This window comes from Portunus trituberculatus, chromosome 15 (assembly GCF_017591435.1).
Source record: "Portunus trituberculatus isolate SZX2019 chromosome 15, ASM1759143v1, whole genome shotgun sequence".
Taxonomy (NCBI): domain Eukaryota; kingdom Metazoa; phylum Arthropoda; class Malacostraca; order Decapoda; family Portunidae; genus Portunus; species Portunus trituberculatus.
The window spans coordinates 5,021,129-5,043,031 of record NC_059269.1 but is presented as its reverse complement, the minus strand read 5'-3'; the positions used below and the strand labels follow the sequence as shown (position 1 = coordinate 5,043,031).

At 36.0% G+C, this 21,903-nt stretch overlaps 2 protein-coding genes across 6 annotated transcripts; one reads left to right on the top strand and one right to left on the bottom strand.

Annotated features, from left to right (window-relative positions):
• The first annotated feature begins 1,534 nt into the window (after window positions 1-1,534).
• LOC123504140 (zinc finger MYND domain-containing protein 11-like) lies at window positions 1,535-18,154 on the top strand. 5 transcript variants are annotated; one of them, XM_045254471.1, is made up of 16 exons: window positions 1,535-1,661; window positions 7,370-7,422; window positions 8,708-8,865; window positions 8,986-9,110; window positions 9,484-9,639; window positions 10,195-10,287; window positions 10,561-10,792; window positions 10,940-11,136; window positions 11,603-11,719; window positions 12,198-12,373; window positions 13,001-13,055; window positions 13,766-13,990; window positions 14,386-14,481; window positions 14,815-14,895; window positions 16,291-16,452; window positions 16,564-18,154. In XM_045254471.1, exons 3-16 carry the CDS (start codon window positions 8,721-8,723, stop codon window positions 16,684-16,686), a joined length of 1,983 nt encoding a protein of 660 aa, XP_045110406.1. In that variant the 5' UTR covers window positions 1,535-1,661; window positions 7,370-7,422; window positions 8,708-8,720; the 3' UTR covers window positions 16,687-18,154. The 5 variants fall into 5 exon arrangements, with proteins under 5 accessions (XP_045110406.1, XP_045110404.1, XP_045110402.1 ...); XM_045254469.1 differs by having other exon boundaries at window positions 10,513-10,792; XM_045254467.1 differs by having other exon boundaries at window positions 10,495-10,792.
• LOC123504141 lies at window positions 1,928-7,359 on the bottom strand. The gene is made up of 4 exons (XM_045254472.1): window positions 5,730-7,359; window positions 5,419-5,589; window positions 4,957-5,142; window positions 1,928-3,361 (listed from the first exon to the last, which is right to left on the bottom strand). The coding sequence occupies exons 1-4, from the start codon at window positions 6,897-6,899 to the stop codon at window positions 3,263-3,265; spliced, it is 1,626 nt and encodes a 541-aa protein (XP_045110407.1). The 5' UTR covers window positions 6,900-7,359; the 3' UTR covers window positions 1,928-3,262.
• Window positions 18,155-21,903: the final 3,749 nt, after the last annotated feature.

Genomic DNA, 21,903 nt, shown 5'->3' with positions numbered 1-21,903 from the left:
TGAAGAACCGAATAGAATGGTTAGAGATAAAAACGAATGGAATGAAAAGCAGAATACTAGAAGTGGAAAACAAGACGATGCGAATAGAAAACGAATCAGATGCGATGTTAACCCCTTCAGTACCATGACATGTTTTTCATATTCATTCTACTTATTATATGGTGATTTTACACAGCTTCAGAAACTTATGTGGGGATTGAAATAGTGAAGACTCTAGCTATTTATCTTCTGACCTCCATAGACCCTTCCCCATGTAAATAAAATAGTCTAATCGTACACAAAACTCATGGTAAAAATACGTCCCAGTAATGAAGAGCTTAATAGACTGTCATTATGGGGCGAACGATGCTGCGTGTAGACACAGAAGCCACTGAGATTGAAAACAAGCTGTGAGTTTGCAGGAGATGACCGAGAGTCTCCAGAACAAGACAGGAGACCTGCAGGAAGGAACTCAGAGTTTGCAGGTCCAGAGTAAAGCTTTACAGAACAAGATGGCGGATTTAGAGAACACGATGGCGAAACTTTTGAACATGACAGTAAATATTGAAGACCAAACATTATGTCTGGAAAAAGAAACATTGGATTTGCAGAATAAGACAGTCGAATTGGAAGACAAGATGGCGGGTCTTTATGATTGGACTCAACAGATGGAGAAGCGAACCTCGAAGCTGCAGAACAAAACCACTGGACTGCGGAGCAAGACAGTTGGCTTGCATAACAAGGCATCAGCCTCAAGAAAAAAGCTAATTTGCCTATAGATGATGGCATGTTGTCCCGGAGGGAAGACCTGTAAGACAACAACGCCGGCAAGCAAAACAACCACACTACTGTGGAAAGATGAACTGCTGTAGTACAATGTTTGGCATAAGAAAGTACGCACAGTAACCTAAAGGGCAAGCCACAGTGGTGCTGCTGGGACAGACAGATGACAGAGAGGCCGAGGAGATCTGAACGAAGGCTCCTCGTCCCTGTCACGGAAGGTAACAATCTTTTTTCTTTATCTTTCAGAACAGAGTGACTTTTTTTTTCTATGAATGACTTTTCTCTATAATTTAATAATGCAGTATTCTAATGTTTAGTCCATACAAAACGTGTGCTTTTCTTTCTGCTTTTATTGATAAACGAATTACTTTCTGTTCATCTTATAAACCAGATTCAGACTTTATTTTTTGTCTCATGAAGAGAAAACACAGTATTCAGAAAAGCAATAAGTGAATACAACTCACACTAATTAACCCATCATATTCTGATAATAGCGACCACACGCATTATTGTCTTGTATAAAGAAACGCCTTGATAAATGATAATACAAATAAATCAATAAAAAAAAAGATATAAATTCCAAAATAGAAAAGAAAATAAACCGAGTCACATACAGTAACCTTGAAGCTGAAACCCTAATTGAATCTGCCGCCTTAATTTCTCAACGGAACTAACCTACACCTACCAGACAAAGAACACCCAAGTTTAATTTTCTGACCCAACCTTTCTAACTCAACACCAACTATATACATGTGTCACAGGAAATAATAAGTATAAAAGGTACATTTTGTTCCTAGCCTTTTGTTAAGAAATGGTATTGTTTACAAGTGACAGGAAGAAACCCGAGGCTGGCGGAGGTTAGAATTACTTCGCTCTTTACACCTTTCCTCGCCACTCAGGTAAGGATACTGAGAGCCAGATAGTGGCAGGGACTCTAATAGATGCATAGGAGGTTATGGGCGCTGGGTATTCAGTGTGGGTAATGTAGAACTAGAATGGAGAGTGATGCCTGTTAGCCGATTACCATGTGTGGGTGAACTGAGGAACATGAAGGCGATTTACAAGACGCTGTTCTGCTATCTTTGCTTTGTGGTGTTTTCTGGTGTGCCTCTCCATCTCTGCCTCTCCTGTACTTGCCCTTTGCTTGGAATCTGCCAGTTGTTAAGTTTATATTAATCTGTTGCTCCTTGCCTGTCAATTTTCTGTTCGTGCTTTGTTTAAAATTGATTGGGTATTGTCCCTTCGCCTATCGGTTTCAAGTGAATGGTTTGTTTAAACATGACTGGGAATTGTTGCTTGTTGTCTTACAGTTTTTAGTCAGTGCTTTCTTTAAATCTGACAGAAAATAATTATTTGTTCCCTATCAGTTTCAAAATTACTACTGTGTTAGAAAAAAAAATGCTGACATTATTATTGTTATTTACTTATTTGTTTATTTATTTGTTCTTTATTTAATTTTTGTTTCTCCAAAAAGGTTGAATTAAATGACTGAAAATAGGCTTATGTCATGAAAATGTATTGGTTGTATTGTCAATTAAATCACTGCATCTTGCTTGCTGGCACGCTGCATCACTGATATGAATGTTGACCTTTTTTTTGTTGGTGCCAAGGTAGCATCATTTACTGGGAAACATTAATATCTAGCCACTCTATGATAATTTCTTAGCTGTCTATGGTGATAGTGACAGGCTAGAGAATGTAGATTGAAACTCATCAAAGATATGTTTGATGTGTAATTAAGTTTAATGTTTGCAAAGGTGGTATCTCTGGTCGGGAAATGCTGATGTTTCCAGCAATATTTCCATCACCACTTTCTTGAAATATGTTGAGAGCAAGATTAACAGGCTGTAGAGTGATGAATGCTGAAGGTGGATTTGGCAAATTTTATATGTCTGCTTTGAGATTTACCAGATATATAATTGGTTTAGGTTCTTTGACGGTATAGTATGCATGACAAGGAAACTGTGTTGAGGGTTGGTATTTTATGAGTTGCAGCATTACAATTATTACAAGGATCAATCATAGTGCAAGAAATGGCTTAACTATACTGAAAAATACCAAGATATATGTATAGGTATATAATTGGTGCATTGAAAAGCTAAACTAGTTGGAGAATGAATGGATATGTTTACTGGAGTACAAATGATTTATTGATGAGTTAAGATATGCTTATCAGGAATTGGTAATTCTTTATCTTATTAAGAGAGCTCATACTAATGTACTGTGCTGACAGACAAATTAAAAATATAGGTTGAAATATGTTAATGAGAAAAAAAATTAGTGAATTGATTGTCTGAAATAAGTGATAGCAGGAGCCAAAGATACAGCCTTTGTTATAGATTATGAGATTATAGTTTTTGCTACACAGTTGACAGATTGTTTGTCAAAGAGCAGATCAAAGCACTAATAGTTGATACTTCAAAACAAGTTAAAGGGTATCACTTGTGCAAATTGCTATAGTAAGATACATTTAAGGACATTCTTGCATGGTCGCAGCATATCAGGATACAACAAAGGTCACTCTTGCACGAGATGGGGTGTTTGACTGGCTGCTTAGGGAATCCTCTGAGTTGGAAAGGACAGACACTCTTGCTTGCTCCTGTAGACAAAACAAATATCAGGTTGGTAATGTATTTGGTTAGAATTTGTAGTTTAAATCTTTTATTTCCGATTTTTTTTTTTTTTTTTTTTTCTTTTCAAAATTTCAGTATCATTGACATCTTTGTCAATTTATCGTTATGTACTTCTTTTGATGAAAATCACATTCCTAAAATAAGTTCAAATATCTCTCCCTGGCATGGTAGACTGCCATTAGGAATTTCCTGTCCTGGGTGAGGCTTGGATTGACCTTGAGATGCCTGTGAGGTTAATGCCTCCTAGTGGGAAAGAGATAAAAGTTATTCTTAAGGCGGTGTCACACTAGCACTTTTTCCATTTACTTTTTCTGTCGTTTTTCAGAAAATCGACAATATTTTGGCTGCGGCCTGTCACACACAAACGGTGTTTCGTCGTCACTTTCCGTCATCACTTCCTGCCAACACAATGTAAACACAAACATGGAGGCCTCGCTGCGGCAAAGATACGCTGCTCTGAATGTAATGCTGTGTATTACGAAACTTAGACGAGCTAAACAAGCCAAAAAGTGTCCATGGATGCATTCATGGTTAATGGTAGAACCATTGCATGTAGAAGCAGGTTGAGGAGATGCGGCAAGTCTTGTGGTCTTGGTCTTGGTATGTAAACAAAGGTGGAAAATTTGCAGACAGAAAAGATCCCTATCGTCTGACAAATTCATGCGATAAGTTCACGCGGAACTTTGAAAAATCAACGGAAATCGCATTAATCGACGGAAAAAGTGCTAGTGTGACACCACTTTTAGTTATTGAACAGTTAATCACATAGATTTTAAACCAATTGAAGATCAGTAACTCACAGTCTTTGGATAGGAACAATGGGAGCAAACTAAGCTGGTAATGTGAAGCTAGTTTTAATGTCAAGTGTGCCATTGGCCACCATATAGATTAAGAAGTTTTGCTTAAGGTCTTGACTTGATCACGTAGGAAGTGGTTTGAAGACTCACTTCCTAGCTATGGTTGAAGATTTAAACCATGCCATATTTATGGAATGTAGGTAGATGGGCAATGGGCTGGTAGCACCTGGTCAGAGGCCGTGAGATATGAGTAGGGTGGCTAGTTTCTTTCTTTGGTGTCTTCGACTCTTGAGTGTAACCGAATAGTAGTATCTGTTTACATTTAATATTGGAGGAGAGGTAGATAGCATGGTATGTTAATGTTTACATAAATGCAGCTGGTGTGTTCGATTAAAGATGCAGATAGGAAGCATAGGAAGGAACAGAATAAGGTCTATGATCAACAGAGTTATGATTTAAACTGGAATTATCTTTAGAAGTCATGCCTGTATGCTTAAGGACATAGGTACATAATGTATTTTCCTTGGTATTGAGATTCATCATTGTTTTTACTTGTTTTGGAAAACTTAATTTATTCTCTCTCTCTCTCTCTCTCTCTCTCTCTCTCTCTCTCTCTCTCTCTCTCTCTCTCTCTCTCTCTCTCTCTCTCTCTCTCTCTCTCTCTCTCTCTCTCTCTCTCTCTCTCTCTCTCTCTCATTTCTATGTAATATATGAGGAAGCCATGGCATAATAAACTAAATTAAGTTAGGTTCTCCTGAACTTACATTTCGGTGGTGGGAAATATAGAACACTGCTCGTAAGAGGTTTTGCATGTGCCCAAGGAGAAGCAAGAAGAGCAGGAGAGAGGTCGGCACAGAGGACAGCTGATCCACTTGCAGCCAGGCATACAGAACACGCTCAATCATAACTGGAGTCCAGCAAGCCAGGGTTGTGATGAATAAGACTATCACCTGTCAGAGAGAGGAATAGTGTGGTTACTAATTAAGGGACTCTTCAAACTATACTTAAGGAGTTATGACTAAGGTTTTTTAGAAGTGAGATTCATTTTCATGTATATTTACTTACTGTAAAACTGTGGATTGGTATTCTAGAGATATTGATATTTTCCAGTTGATGCAGATAAGTGACACCATTTGAGGAGTTTGTACAAAAAAGCCTTATTGTGTAGTATTACCTCATAGTTATGTACAAGATATATGGTAAGTGTCTGGAAGCAGAATACAAACCTTATATCTGACTTTCCTGGGAAGTGAGAAGTAGGCTTGTGAGTGTGCAGTGACTGATGACTGGCAGAAGTAATGATTCATGGCCACACCAAACACCAGTCTAGCTCCAGCCAGGATAGGCACCACCATCATCACCACCACCAGCATTACTGTCCATAAGATGGGCTGCAACTTAATGTTAAATATCATCTTAGTTTGTGGGAGTTTCATTACAAGTGTTAACAACAAAATTGACTAAAAACCTGTTGCAGAAAACCATTCACTGTCTTGCTATTTATCATATCATGAATGGAAATGTGTTTTGCAAATACCTGGATTTCACATATTTTGATGGTAGAGTCGGATTCACAGTATTTGTGATATAGAATACTTGTATTGGCTTTTGATAAATTTCCTTTCATATTTTCATGAAACATTGATGCCAGAGATACGTTTTCTTCTGCTGAACTAGATGTATCATTCAGTACTTGCTCAATAGTAGTAAATTCATCTGCCTCTGTTCTTTCTTCAAAATTTGAAGGTTCAGATTCAGAGTTGTCTCTGTGCAAAGCGACCAGAGGATTTGTTGTTGAGCCTCTTAAATACACTTGATTGTATAGTTTATGAAATGGATTTTCTATTTTCTGTGTATCATTTTCGTGCTTAGTTGGATAAGGGATGGATAGTATCTTATCAAAACTTTGAGCACTGCTTATGTTTTCAGGTGGGATATTTTTATTCTCCACGTTATTTTTTTCATAGTTAAAAATCTTATTGTGTTCTTCTTCTGATATACCAAGACTTTCATGGAAGTCTCGAATTATGTTTTTGGTCTTATTTCTCAATCCATCATTTTTGGAAATGCCATGAAATTGCTGAAGTTCTGTATGTGTAATGTTTCCTTGCACAATACCATAGATGAGACCAATGATAACACTTTCACGATAGTCACTTGACCAGTCCTCATTGCTGTTATATTGCCAGAGGTTATCCACTATTCCTCTGCCTTGACGGGTTTTATTTTGCACTGTGAGAGATGTGATGTTGGGAGCCATAGGGCCAAGAAAATTTTCTGTGCCATTCCATAATATCATTGTGAATATCAGTGCTATGAGCCAGGCTGTTGCTGTCCATATCAAGGTGCTGGTGTGTTGAAGGGCTTGCATTCCAGAGAACTTTTCATTTGAATCTTGAATATGTCTACTGCATATGCCATAAACTGAAAAATGGCTGATGATCACTGGAAAAATCAGCAGAATATGGATCAGAAAGTATCTGGCACAGGAGCTGCAATAATCTTGTCCATTAAGGTAAAGGCAACCATCACACATTAGACCAAGGCTTGAAAGAACTGCCATTATTGTGTCACTAGTCTCATATATTGTAAGAGGCCGGAGAGATCTTGGGAATTTATTTATAAGGAGAAAAGCAGATAATACATTCATTAGAATCACAAAACCACCCATAAAGATGTACAGCAGTGCTATGATTATTCCACTCATGGTAAGACACTTAGGCTACCAATAGTGCTTAAATATCACAGGCAAGTAGTTCTAGCACCTGTATTTTGCAATTTTTTTTTTTTTATTATTTTTCATATATGGACACTCTATCATTTTTCCAATTTCCTTGTGAGTGGAAGTTAGGCCACTGTTTCTTTCACTGCGTGGAGTTCACTGGCAGCATCACCTGTGAGTGCAGGGAACCAGCCTGTTGTATGTTAATCACCCACATGGACCCCTACCACCATTATACTCTATTGATTGATGCTACGTGAGGGCTAGCTCTGAAAGCTTCAAGTATTAGTAATAAGTTTTATTGGGCACATTATCCAGGAGATAGATATTTACTCTTTAGGTTGGTGTTATTTTTTCTTTACATATTCCTCTTCATTTCTTATTTTACTTTTCCTATCATTCAGTCAATTCAGTAAGAATAGAAAGTAGCTGGTGACTGCTTCTTATACTTGCAGATGCTTTGATCCTGCACAGCTTTAGGCTGGACTCCTGATCCTGGCTCAAAAAGGTTTGGAAACTTTGTTAGTTCTGGTGAAGGGAGCAAATAATGAATGCTGGGTTTCCTCACTTCAGCAGCTCTTCTGAGTTATGCATGTAAATGAAAATTTCATGTTTCTTTTTGAGGGAGGGGGAGGGGGAGGGGAAGATGGGGGATACTAAGAATAAAGATCAAAGTAGTGCATATATCCTAAATGCATATATCCTAGGTTTGTTAGTTAAGTTATTCATTTCTTTCTTTATTTATTAACACATGCATAGTTGCTAGTTTGATACTTTATTTACATTTGTATATAGATTATGCATTGTGTACTATATCTATCTATCTGTCTATCTATCTATCTATCTATCTATCTGTCTGTCTATCTGTCTATCTATCTATCTATCTATCTATCTATCTATATATATATATATATATATATATATATATATATATATATATATATATATATATATATATATATATATATTTTTTTTTTTTTTTTTTTTTTTTTTTTTTTACTAAACTACTTGTTGCTTTGTTTGTTTATATTGATAATATTGTATTCCATAAAGAGCTTCATGCTTGTATAAGCCATAAAACTGTATTACTAGAGAAAGACAATGTTGTATAGTGATACTTCAGTAATGACAGTGTGTGTAGTGACACTGGGAACCAGGAGTCCCTTCTTAACTTTAGTTGTCTACCATATTTTAGTACTCACTTTCTATTCTATCTTTTTTGTCGCTGTTTCTTAAATTAGTCTGTTGTATAATGATGTGACTCTATATTTGTGATGAAAAATGCAGGCTTGTTGGATTCAAATCATGTTGTAGATTCCTTGTTTTGAATGTCAGTGTGTACTCCTTTAAGGGATGACTTCACATGTTACCACCATGTGCTCTATAATGTTGTGAAGGCTATGACATAGATAGATGTTCATTGCATGTCAGTTTTATTATTTTTTTGAAAGCATGAAAGGTTAGCATATTGAAAGCATCTGATGGATTGGCCATCAGCTACAATTTGGAGTTCAATTTTCTCTCTCTCTCTCTCTCTCTCTCTCTCTCTCTCTCTCTCTCTCTCTCTCTCTCTCTCTCTCTCTCTCTCTCTCTCTCTCTCTCTCTCTCTCTCTCTCTCTCTCATAATTTTTCACTTCAACATGTTACTTCTAGATTTTGCTGCTTTGATAATAATAATTCAGAAATGTTTTTAAGTGAAGTGAATTTCCCTTCAAATATTACAGGTGATTGATCATGCAAAATAGTGTGTTAAAATTAATATACAAATATTAAGGCCAGTGTTTTTGTTGCAGAAAGAGAAGCATCATGAAAGCTACACTGCGGCGATGCTCAGACCCTTTACATTGCCAACACCTGTGGGATGCCATCATCACCATCCGCAACCACAAACAACTGCCCTCATTTGACAGGATCCGACGATACATGAGTAGAATGCACAACATGGAGTCAGGTTAGTGACGAGGAAAACTGCTGAAGTTATTTTCTGTTGACTATTAAATTGACATGACAAATTCATATGCATCTGTTGTCTTATCTGTATTAGGATGATAATTTGTATGGTATTCTGCAGATGAAGTGGAAAAACACCTGGAGGAGTGTGCAAGTGACAACTTGATAGCAGTAACACGCAAGGTGGGACAGAAGGGCTCCAAGGTTGGCATTGAACAAGAGGGCTTCAGGCTGCCCACTCCACCAGTAAGGCATCTTCTTTTATGTCATATGTTAGATGATTTTCTTCTTTGAAATTTTAGAGGCAATACTTGTTTTCATAGTTTACTTAACAAAATTACATGGAATGTAATCTGATAAGTCGTAGAAGATGGGTCATGGATTCTTCAAAGTGTATGAATTTTTATTTTTGTTGGATATTGTCAGATGTCATCCACTGTGTTTTGGAAATTGTCTGTTAAAATGCATGATAAAAGATAAATGAGAATAGATGCTGTTAATGCTCTTAGTTATTTTTGGATATTTTCTTGAGTTTATTGTAGTGAAAATATATTTTATATGTGATGTATTCTTCAATCTCTCACAGTGTGGTGGATTAGCTGTGTTTTTCATATTTCAGGAGGAACCAGACCGCCATGACTGGTACTGCTTTGAGTGTCACAAAGGTGGAGAGGTAGTGTGCTGCTCCAAGTGCTACCGTGTGTACCACAAGATGTGCATCAATGTGGAAGACCAGCCTTATGATAATGAGCCTTTTGTTTGTGTGGTGTGCAAGGTGAGCTTTATGTTGTGTAGCCAATAAAAAATAATCTATTTTGATTAATGTAATGCAAAGATCATTGAGAAATAAGAAAGTTTTGTGCAGGCTTGAATGGTAATACTTTATAGAAATATTAATATTTTTACATATTTTGTTAATTTATATCTATACCAGAGGCTTTGGAAGTGAAATGTCCTTTTGTACATCCTAGGAAATGTGTGTATACGTTTTGTATTTACCCAGTTGTATTGTACAGGGTTTGAGCGGGGCTCATAGTGTCCTGTCTCCATGTCTCCATTTATCCAATTTTTCTTTGAAGTTATGCACATTATGTGCTGTAGCAACTTCATCTCTCAAGGCATTCCATTTTTCCACCATTCTATGTAGAAAACTGTATTTTCCAATATCCTTCCAACATTCTTGTGTATGTGCATTTGTGTATGCACATACATCTTATCTTGGCCATCCACCTTCATGAGGATATTAGGTTTATAGATAGAGCAGTAATTATTATGAACAGAACTTTCTGTGTTATGTTATTAAAGCTGAATTGCAATTTTTTTTTCACAGAAACGCTTATACCAGAGGAGTGTCAAAAGTCGTATTAACAGAGAGGATCTCAATATGCTTTTAGCTTTCACTGTTGAAAGACTAAAAGAAAGGGTAAGTACTCTTGTGGAATTTCGTGTGTTCTAGTTTACCCTTTATTATTATCATTATTGCTTTACTTTATTATTATTTTATTTATCTAATTTATTGATTTATTCTTTAAGGATGAAATTAGTGTGAAGAATGTATATGTATTTTATATTAGATAAAGAAAATGTATTGAATGAGTTCACTTAGCATTTACTCGTTGCTACATTTTAGTGCAAACTCTTTGCACAGCTCCCGGTAAATATATTAGAACGAGTCATCCCAGCCCCTTCTCAAAAGCCCGGAGTGTTCTTGAGTGACCGAGCTGCCACCAGCCACCAGTCATTGATACGGGCAGACCAGATGAGCCGTGTTTCAGCCTCTGAGCCATGGCGATCACAGCTGCTCTTGCATCACCAAATGGATCTCAACACTATGGAACAAAAGGCATCCGATTGCAGATACAAGACACTTTATGACTTTGAGATTGATGCCTTAACCATTGTACATAATGTCGTTTTATATCAAGGAGGTAAGTGGAATGAAATGCCTTGGTTTATTTCTCTATATAAATGCATCTGATGAAATATTTGACTAAATGAATCTATAGAAATGCTTCCAATTGCTTCTCTATTTGCTGTTGAGGAGTGGTGACTTATAAAATGCACCATGCTCTCAGTTCATAGCACCATAGCAGACATGGCAAGACAGATGCTGCGGGATTGTCAGTATGACTTGATGGAGCTGGAGCAGTGCAAGGATTGCTACAGAATGTCAAATGAAAAATCAGACAAGTATTGGTTCTGTAAGCCTTGTCGACCACCTCATCAGTTAGTGTATGCCAAGCAGAAGGGATTTCCATATTGGCCAGCAAAGGTGGGTAAAATCTTTACACTCCTTAGACAAGCCTTCAATAGGTATCCTTTTGAGTGAGGAATCAACTATCATTGTCACAAAAGATATAGTTGATCTTCTTTGTATAGGCTTATCTCATTTTTAGAGGCATTAAGTTTTTTTTTGTAAAATAGATACACATGCTATCATTGCTTTAGATAGTATGTTATTGGTAGTAAAGTTGAAACTTAAAGATATGTTTTTTTTTGTCTAGATATATAATTGGTGATGGGGTTTTCAGTTTAGAATGTAAATTCCATATTATTTTGGCAAATTAAAGTTGGCAGTATTTGTATGTGAACTAATTCATCACCAAAGTGGAGCACACGCTTGTTCATGTGCTGAGATTCAGTGAAAATGTGAAAATAATTTGATAGAGGGAAAATTTCTTTTACAGGTAATAAAGCTAGAAAATAAGCTAGAGTTAAAGGCAGAATTTCCTTTACAGGTAATAAAGGTAGAAAATGACCTGTATGATGTAAGGTTTTTTGGGAGTCAACACCAGAGAGCAGTCATAGAAAAATCTCACATTCGTCCAATTTCTGTCAACATACACACTCTCCAGGTTTGTTTAATATAATTTTGCCATGAGTGTATTGTCATAAAATTTGTTTTTATTTTTGAAAGTTGCTTTAATTTAATGTTCATGTACGGTATAGAATTTTATTTTAATTTTTTTCATATCATTACCTATGGTTGGAATGTTCGTAAAGGTTAAAATCTTTCAAAGAGCCAATAGTTCAAGACTAAGCAAGTATATTGTAATTCCTTTTGCAGTTTTTATCTTTGGGAATCCAGGTATAAGTTTGTAGTGGTTGAGGATTTGTGGCACCACTGCTGTCTATTCACTAAGTGGTATACTTTGAAGAGCTTTGATATAAATTTCTGCAAGCTGGGCATTATTTAGCCTGAAACATTTTTTTTTTTTCAGGGTGAGAATATTATGTCATTAAGGATTTAGTTGTTTTATATTATTCTTCATATATTTCAGTTTAATAAAACACATTTTTAGTGACAATTAATAATAAAATTTTTCCTATAAGGTAAAACGTACTTCTGCTTGGAATAAAGCTTGTGAAGAGCTGAAAAAGCACCAGGAATTGCTGACAGCTGCATCAAGTAATGAAACAGAGCAGCGTAACCCTCTCCGGCCAGACTCAGAGCTCAGGCACCGAGGAGACTTAATGTCACCTGATCAAGAATCTCGACACAGTCACAGGTAACATTTGTCTTCCTTGATGCTGCTTTGATTGGTATTAAGTATTGAATTACCCTCATTGTTTTAAACTCATAATTTCTTTAGCATTAGCTTTACTCCTAAAAATTTGTTAGCTGTATCATTAGTAATGATGAAGAGAGAGAGAGAATACAGGGAAAGTGATCTGGTGATGAGAAGTGCACATTTTGCATATATATAAAGTAAAGAATGCAAGGGAGTTGCAAAAGTAGTTTCAAGAATATATGGTAGTATATGGTAGTACACTTAACCCCTGGCTATCGTGCCCAATTGGGGCCGAAATAGCTGTGCCATAGCCGAAAACGCGAAAGCCGAATTGATCTTGGCGGGAAGGCGGTTTTGGCCAATGAGCGCTCAGATATTCCATGACGTCATGGCGGGGCGCACGATAGCAAGCATCTGAGGTCGCGATAATGAAATTTTAGCAGCTTTTCATGGGTGCGCGATAGCAATAAAACGCGATAGCCGAAGTCGCGATAGCCGAGGGTTGACTGTACATAAATTTTTTGTAGGATTCTATATTAATAGCCTTACACTGGGTAATTGATCAGATTCATACAAAAGTTTGTAATTTACTTAATATAATGTGTTTCTTTTCCTTCATTTCAGATCTCAAACACACCTCCTTCAGGCATCACCAAAGAAGGAAGGAAGAGAAGATGAGGTAAGTAAAAGAATATACTGTTCTCCCCATGTAGCATTAATCTAAGTGATAGTAATTTCCTAACTGAAAATGTGATTGTTTTCTCCCTGCACTTAGTTTTATTTCATCTTCCATTATTGAGTCACTTGTTTGTGAGTAAAAACAGTCTCAAAAATTAACTGGAATTTATCTTGATAGTCTAGCATTTAATTGATTGTTATTGTTAGGGGAAAAGACTCTTCTCTTATTTGATTATTTGTCAGTTTTTGAGAATGTATTAGGGAAAAACTAATTTACCAGTAACTACCAGATCATCTGTTAACTGCCTCTTCTGTAGTGTGCAAAGATATGTCTTATCAGGCTATCACCATTAATCATGACTAACAGAGATAGGATGTAACTCAATTTCTCATTGTAAGAGAATAATGTAATATGTACACAATTAATAAATACTGGCTTGCTTTTACTGTTAATCATAGTATTTTTTTCTTACTCATAATCTCCTAACTTTGGTACAATTGTAAAATTCTCACAGCATAATAGTTAACAAGTCTTCCAAACCCTTCATAATTATGAGTGACCTAGTGAAATATTTATAACATGTCATAATTACTACAGTAAATACATGGTCTTTGAAAACGTGCTATTCATTTTATTGAGTTATGAACATTGCTGAAGGAAGAAACATACACCTATGAAGCATCTACCTATTTTGTGCATTCTCTTTACAGGATAGAAGCAGCAGTGATGAGGAAATGCATGATGCTGATGACAATGATGATGATGAAGACAATGAAGGTGATGATGATGAACCTGGTGAAGATGAAGATGACAATGAAGATGATGAGGATGATGATGATGAAGAAGAAGAGGAAGAAGAAGAGGAAGAACCAGAAGAAGAGCAAGCATCATCCATCTCATCCACATCTAAGGCCAAAACACCAAAAGTCAGAAAGGTGGGGCAGATGGAAAATTTTACTAGTACATTTCAGTATCTGTGGAGAAGTGGCTAAGCATATGTTTCTCTTATTTATAATAGATCATAAATGGCTGAACCAGGAGGGATAAGGCCACAGCAAACAAAAAATCATTTCTTAACAAATAACCAGGTTCTGTAGCACATTTATGCTGTCATCAACAGACAGTTTATTCATGATAGAAACACAGTAAATCCTAATATAACACTGTAATGTGACTTATCTTGTGCATTATACTCATATTTCTTCTACTTAGTCCTGGAGTTCCTGTCAGAATCTTGATAGAAACTTGTTGTAAGGGAGTGAAATAGACATCTGTTTGGTGTCACTGTTAACCCTATTGCTGGCTCTTATTGAATATTAAATATTTTCAGAAGGAACCCCCAGCCCCTGAAGATGTGGTGTCTTCCTCCAGTCAAGAGCTGCCCACCCGCTCTGTTGGCATCCAGACATCAAACAGACTTATGAAGGTTGGTGTGCTTTTTATGTATTAATTCAGAAAACTGAAGGAAGGGAAAACATATGAAGTGCTTAATCCTTCATTTATTCCATTGAGTATTGCCAGTGAAGAAAGCTGTGAAGAGATAGTTTTAATTATTTCAGAATGTGGTAAATGTGTAGAATCAACAAGTTGAAATAATAAGCAATATTTATGAAAAACTATATGGAACTTATGATAGATGAGGAGAGTACAAATATGAGGATGATATATTTCTGTAGTAGAACAGGAATTGGTATTATTAATGGTGAATGAAAAGTAGATAAAAAACAAACAAACAAACAAATATCATGTATCATTACAGATGGCTGTAGCAGAGTATGGTGAGAGGTCAAATAAAAGAACTAAAGACACTGAAAAAGCAATGCGAGACTTGGCTGAAAAGGTGGGTACTAATTTGTTGTGTGTATATATTTGTATGTAGTTTCTGCAAATACTGTTAGAGGCAAAAATAAAAGTTATTATAAGTAGAAAATGTTCTATACACATATGCATTTTTAGGCTTTGTTAGCTATGGGATGAAATTCAAGTGTGGCGAGGTGACATACAGTGGCTGACCCAGGTGGCTGCATTATGTCATAGAAACATCATGTCAGCATAGTCCATTTTACCTTTGGTGTGTGGCATTCAATATTCATTATCTCAATCTTGGCTTGAAGCTTCAAACTTGTGACTTGCTCTTTGATCTCCCTGCCCAGACAGATAAGTTGTCACATAGCCTAATTGAATTTTTTGTTGAATATAACCATGCTGACATTGTGTAATGTTTGTCAGTAAATAACTGGTAAGTACAGAAGATAAAATTTTGTTTCTCCATAAAGGGGCTATCACACTGGCCCATGATACGCGGAACGAGGAACATCCGCTCCAGATAGCTGGAACTTGCCTGGGATTAGCGGAGCAAAGTTGGGATGGCTTCATATCCATTCCGGTTCTCCGTATGCTATCCCAATGAAAAAAATAAACATAATGTATGTAATAACAACTTATTATTTAGACTAAAAAGAACGTGCCTAAATTTTTCATATTGGAATTAGATAATATTTCGGAATTTAGAAAGATAAAGAATATGTATATCATGTCAATAGTTTGGGCTCATGGCAACCATCTCTGACTCCAAAGTCGCCGTTGTGCCTCTCGGTTCTTCTCTAGTTTCTTTTACTTTTCCTCAGTAAGAGGAAGTGCAAGTGCAATTCCAGAACGAAGCACAAGTTGAGGTATAAACGGCATGGCTTGGTCTTGGTCTTGGTTGTTGGGTCGTTTGCCTAGCATAGCAAGAAAGCGGCTAGCTTGTGTGTGATAATGTTCCTGGTTTTGTACCAAGAACCATGGCCTGCGTTCCGCGTATCATAGGCCAGTGTGATACTCCCTTAAATCACGCTTCATTTTTGACACCAGGACATAAAAACAACTATTACCATATTTATGTCCTGACATGTGTGAGGACTAAATTACTTGAGAATGTTTAGATTTCCCCAAACAAACCTTTGTTTTTCCCTTAGAATTTAGGGAAAAGCAGTATACAAGTGATGCTATTTGATTCAGGGAATTCTGCATTTTCTCTGAGACCCAAATCATAGAAAACTAAGATTTCCATTCAGACTCAAATTCTGGTCTCCTTAAGTGATAACAGTAAAAGAAAGAGGGCAATTACAGAGTAATTGATCTTTAAATTATTCTTTGGTTTATGCCTCCTTTTCAGATCATATTAACTGTGCAAGAGTTGATTAATTGTGCAGGAAACAAAGCAATTTTGTACTATGTTTTTGTCATATTACAGTTGCGCCGAGAGTATGAAGCTGAGAAGCAGAAAGTCATTCAGTCTACCATGAAGCAGATGGAAAAAGAAGTAGATCGTGTGAAGGAAGAATATCGATCAAAAATATCAGAAATTGAAGAAAAACACAAACATGTTGTATCAGACACAAAGAAAAAGCAATGGGTAAGTAATCATTGCTAAGAACATAGCATTGCCAACAGATAGACTAGGTACATAAGAACTCTTCTCTTGTTATGTGACAATGTGAAATGCATAAATTTCTCTTTACAACAGTGCTGGACCTGTGAGGCGGAGGCCATCTACCACTGCTGCTGGAACACTGCCTATTGCTCCATTGAATGCCAACAAGTCCACTGGCACAAAGAACACAAAAAGCTTTGTCGTAGAAAAAGGTAACTTAATCTTACCAGATTAGAGGGAAGCTGAACATTTTATAAAAAAAACTTTCAAGTCTAATTTTTAATTTTTTTAAGAGGAGCGACTAAAGTGTTGGATTATTTTGCAACATATGGTCTGAAAATATGTGTTGAATGTTGTGGTAGAAATGTCTTTTCATGACTTTTTAAGTTATTTTGACTAGAAAGGAAGTGATTTATTATTTTCTTTTTACAACATTTATCCTTTAGTAAAATGATCCTACAATTTTTTCTTATACTTTTTTTTTCAATGTGTAATACAATCTGATATTAAATGATAGCTGAGGGCAGTCTAAATGAGCTGATGAAAGGATCTGATCATTCAGCATGAACCCAAAGCTGTTGTTTTGTGAGCAGTATATGTGGTGATAGGTATGCATATTATATTTTGTATAGTGTTGTGTTTTATCATTAAATGGTCCTATATAATAATAGACTGTTGAATGTACAACACAGTGTGACCCCCAGACTTCTAGGCAGACTAACAAGTACAACTGTGAGGATGGTACAAGCTTATCTTAGTTTGTAGTGGTGTGTGTCAGCATAAGCTGCAATTTGCATGGTCAATGTCCCCAGACATTAAATGGATCATTAAGGAGAGAGATTAGATAGTAAGGTTTTCAAGTATTTTCTACTGTTACTTTGTGCTAAAGGAAATGATCATGAGTGAAAAAGTTACAATTGGGATCTCAAAAACAGTTTGAGCAAGTTACCCAATATCATTAAAATTTAGACTGAGTGGTGTATTCCTGAAAGTTGGTAATGCTTATTTCTCTTTCTCTTATTGAAGCTATATTGATTCTTTACAAAGTTTTTCCTATCCATTTATTGTTGTTAACTGCTTATTCTTCACTATTCTGAGAGATATTTTCATTTCTTTGTGATTGTGTTATACTTTTATATTAAGATTTTCTCTATCTGGAAAATAGAGCAGTTTTCATTTATTAAAAAGAACATCATAGTGTGTTTGTAATCTGGGGTAACTACACTCAGTGTAACTGTTGAAATGTTGTTTGATTCTTGTAATTAATCTATTTTATTGGCTATAAATAGGTATATTTATTTCTTAAAATGTTTATGGAATACTTTAGAATTCTTCTGTAAATGTTGTACAGTGGTAAACCCTCGACTTAGGGGGAATGTGTAATATACTGACTTGAGATCATATTATCTTCATATTAAGAAGTTTTCAAAGCAGTTGGTCAATTCAAAACTATTTTGAAGTGGAGCCAAGACTCCCACTGCTTGTAGTTGGCATTATTGGCTTGTCACGTAGGTCATGTGCAGTCCTGGGAGGTAGACTCACTAATAAGGGGCACTCCAGTGCACACTATCTACTGTCATGCTAGAGGATGTATTTCATTCCTTGTGTCCCAAATGAACTGCCTTTTGTTTTGCTTCTAATGAGTGGATACCTTTTTTTTTGCTAACTTAATCTACCAAATAACTAAAAAAAAATTATAAAAAAACCCCCCACTAATGAAACAGCCCTTTGTAACTAGCTAAGGCAGAAAGGCAGGAGCTTAAATTCTGTTAAGCTTAGTGTTTAGGTGCCTGCATTCAGCTAGTGATAGGTTTTGGTGAGAGTCAAAGACAACTCACTCATCAAATTTAACTCATGTTGATAAAACACTTTAATGAATAAGGATACCATCCCAAGTAGAGTGTCATGATTATTTTTTGTGTTCATATATAAGAAAGAGTGTAGATACTCTTTACTTTTATATGATTGGAGACAGACTTATGAAAACAGTCAACCAGAGTTGACTTCCAGTATATAGAATTTCAGTACTCTTTAATTAAATGACTTAAATGACAAATTCTGTGCGTTAGACATATCAGACAGTGTACAATGGAACTTCGAACAAGCTGGACCAAATTGTCATCACTTATCAGGAGGCAGAAACTTGATTGTCGTGACAACATCTGCAATTATTACACACTGCTATTTGAGGTGCTTCCTGTAGTAATAAGACAAGCTACACAGAGGTTGGTATTGAGTCTGCCTGCCTTGATCTGGAAAGAGTGTTTTTTGGTTATTTATATGTAAGAATGATCCCCCAAATGGAACAGAAATGAATATATAGATCAAGTTTTAAAGATTTATAAATAATTTTTGTTGTTGCCAATATCAAGAGTTCTATTCAGAAAAATGGGGAAGATATAACTAGTGACTGAGTTATCATTCATTTACTTTGCAAGGCAGCCAAACAGCATGCTCTTCCTCTTTACATTAGTGAGGTAAGGGCCCATTCAGACTCGGGAGGTCTACTAACTTTGCACGTGTGTGTGTGTGTGTGTGTGTGTGTGTGTGTGTGTGTGTGTGTGTGTGTGTGTGTGTGTGTGTGTGTGTGTGTGTGTGTGTGTGTGTGTGTGTGTGTACTTTTGTGTGCACACGTGTATTTCCCGTCTCATTTCTATAGGAAGCACCTTAGTTCTGTTACTATTTCTAAAAACATCTGAGAGGTGTTGGAAAGTCTTAACCCAGCTCATGTAATTTGTTGTTGAGTCAGTCCAAGAACAAGAAGGAAGAATGAAGGGCATCCATCCCACTATTTGCCTTATTTTTTATTTGTTTATTTTTTTTTGTTTATTTACTATTTTTTCTTGTAGAAAAATGGGATGTGCCATTTTTCTCCTTTTCTGAAGTCTCCATTTTACTCTGATTTTGTAAGAAAAATAATTAATCCTTACGTAGTTCCAGTGTACAAGTAGTGCACTTTGTTATGTATTAGTTTTCAAATTATATTAGATGTTCAACTTTTGTGCTGTAATTGTCATTATGGCTTCAAAATATTGTTCACTACCAGTACCTTGGAAAAGTGTAAATGATGTGTTGAGTGGCAGCTTGAAGGATTAGTATTTATGTGTGTTATATAATAATGAATGAAGAGATAATGGTGCAGTTTGGTAATGTTCTTATTCTAATTTATCAAGTTGTGGATCTCCATTTTGTATGATGTGAAGGCAGCTGTGTGATCCACTTTCTTTTGTAATTCACTGTTCCTTTAGGTTCTTCCTGCATTTAATAGGTCTGTACCTCAAATCTTGTTAGTGCAGAAAGTGGTACACATTTTTCTTGTACACAAATCCTTAGAATATTGTTATTTATCTTAAGCATCCAATGTTTAACACTTTTTTTCTTTTTATTTATGTTTAGTTATTATTTTTTATTTTATTTATTATGAAACCATTGGTCACACACACACACACACACACACACACACACACACACACACACACACACACACACACACACACACACACACACACACACACCCGGTAGCTCAATGGTTAGAGCGCTGGCTTCACAAGCCAGAGGACCGGGGTTCGATTCCCCAGCCGGGTGGAGATATTTGGGTATGTCTCCTTTCACGTGTAGCCCCTGTTCACCTAGCAGTGAGTAGGTATGGGATGTAAATCGAGGAGTTGTGACCTTGTTGTCCCGGTGTGTGGTGTGTGCCTGGTCTCAGGCCTGTCCGAAGATCGGAAATAATGAGCTCTGAGCTCGTTCCGTAGGGTAACGTCTGGCTGTCTCGTCAGAGACTGCAGCAGATCAAACAGTGAAACACACACACACACACACACACACACACACACACACACACACACACACACACACACACACACACACACACACACACACACACACTAGGAGAAGTAGGGTATAATGATCAATCTTCTGGTTTGCAAGGTCCCAACTCTTTTAAGATTATCTCATATACACATTTTGTAGTAAGTGACCAGACTAGATGCTACACTGCAATTGCATTCTACACCTCCCTCTGCTGTGGATAACTTTTTTTGTCTTATCTTTACTTACTATTCATAACCTTCATCTTTACTCTGAAATCTTCATTGCAAATTATCTTTTGTTGAACATTTTGTGATACATTAATGGCATTTGGCCTCTGTTGTCTGACTTTGCTAACCAGATTCATTGTGTTATGTGTGTAGCTGTCCTCCTTCTTTTTTTGGAGAAACATAAGTGAGTTTATGTTTGAATTTGTTTGGTGTTTTCATATTGTATTGCCAGTGATATAGTAAAACAGCAAATGCATCAACATCAGCCACACTACAGGCTTTCGTGTCATGTACCAACATCAGTGTATGCATTGCTAACAAAAATTATTAGTTATCCAGCATACTGGAACTATCAGGTGTGCTATCTAGCTAGAATAATTTTGATATGATATAATGGTGATGGAGCTCCTGAAAGGATTTAGTAGATATTGTCCTTGCACAAAGTTCCCATGTGTTTTCACAAATGTACTTAAAACTGTTGTTAAAGTGCTGGAGGTCTGTAGCAAAGCTTGAATATTTCTCTCCTTTAATACCTATTGATATTATTTTATAAATTATAGTTTAGTTGTATATATATATATATATATATATATATATATATATATATATATATATATATATATATATATATATATATATATATATATATACTAACATCAGTTTATAGATGTTTTAAATAAGAATATTTTTGTTTGTATAATGCAAAGACTGGATTTGTGGCTCTCCTACCTTTGTTTTGTGTTTTAGGATTTAAAGATAACCTTTATGCTGTACATTTCTAGCCATATGCATTGTTAGGCTGTACCATGCTGAAGGCACAGCCTGTGCTGGCATGGGCTTATAATGTGTTCATTCTTGTACATGTAGGAGGCCCAAGCTATCCACCTTGCCTATCTTGACATAGGTAATGCCACAATGGGTAACCAGTAAGTAATGTTAAGCAAGTAGCTAAAAGTTTACTTTATCTCAGGTTCTTAGCACGGGGAGGTCAGAACTTTATCAGAATATCACTTCTTTCCCTCTCAGATATACTAAAAAGAATATGTATTGGATATAATTTACTCGCATGGTTATATTGAAAGGAATTCTCATATTCCTACAAATATGTTTGACAAACTACAAGGTTGATGAATTTTATCTTTGTGACATTGGCATGTTTAGTGTTTACAAATGTGATTCTCACATCTCATCTGAATTTTTATTAATGTTAATTTTTGTTTACTTTTTTGTTTTATTGCTGACTTTTCTTTAGAAATACATTACTTATTAAAGAAGTTTAATTGTTATGATTTATGTTTAAAGGTTTACACATTATAAAGTAAATCATGAGTTTTATGGAAACTACTTCCTCAGGGAAGATTATAGTATAATGAAATTTGACTTGCTTTTGTTT

Coding starts and splice junctions, on each gene's coding strand:
- LOC123504141 (XM_045254472.1), bottom strand. CDS start 6,899: ATGAGTGGAATAATCATAGCACTGCTGTACATCTTTATGGGTGGTTTT. Junction 5,590..5,729: donor TCAAAATATGTGAAATCCAG/GTATTTGCAAAA, acceptor TTTAACATTAAG/TTGCAGCCCATCTTATGGAC. Junction 5,143..5,418: donor CCAGGAAAGTCAGATATAAG/GTTTGTATTCTG, acceptor TCTCTCTGACAG/GTGATAGTCTTATTCATCAC.
- LOC123504140 (XM_045254467.1), top strand. CDS start 8,721: ATGAAAGCTACACTGCGGCGATGCTCAGACCCTTTACATTGCCAACAC. Junction 9,640..10,194: donor TTGTTTGTGTGGTGTGCAAG/GTGAGCTTTATG, acceptor TTTTTTTCACAG/AAACGCTTATACCAGAGGAG. Junction 10,288..10,494: donor TTGAAAGACTAAAAGAAAGG/GTAAGTACTCTT, acceptor GCTACATTTTAG/TGCAAACTCTTTGCACAGCT.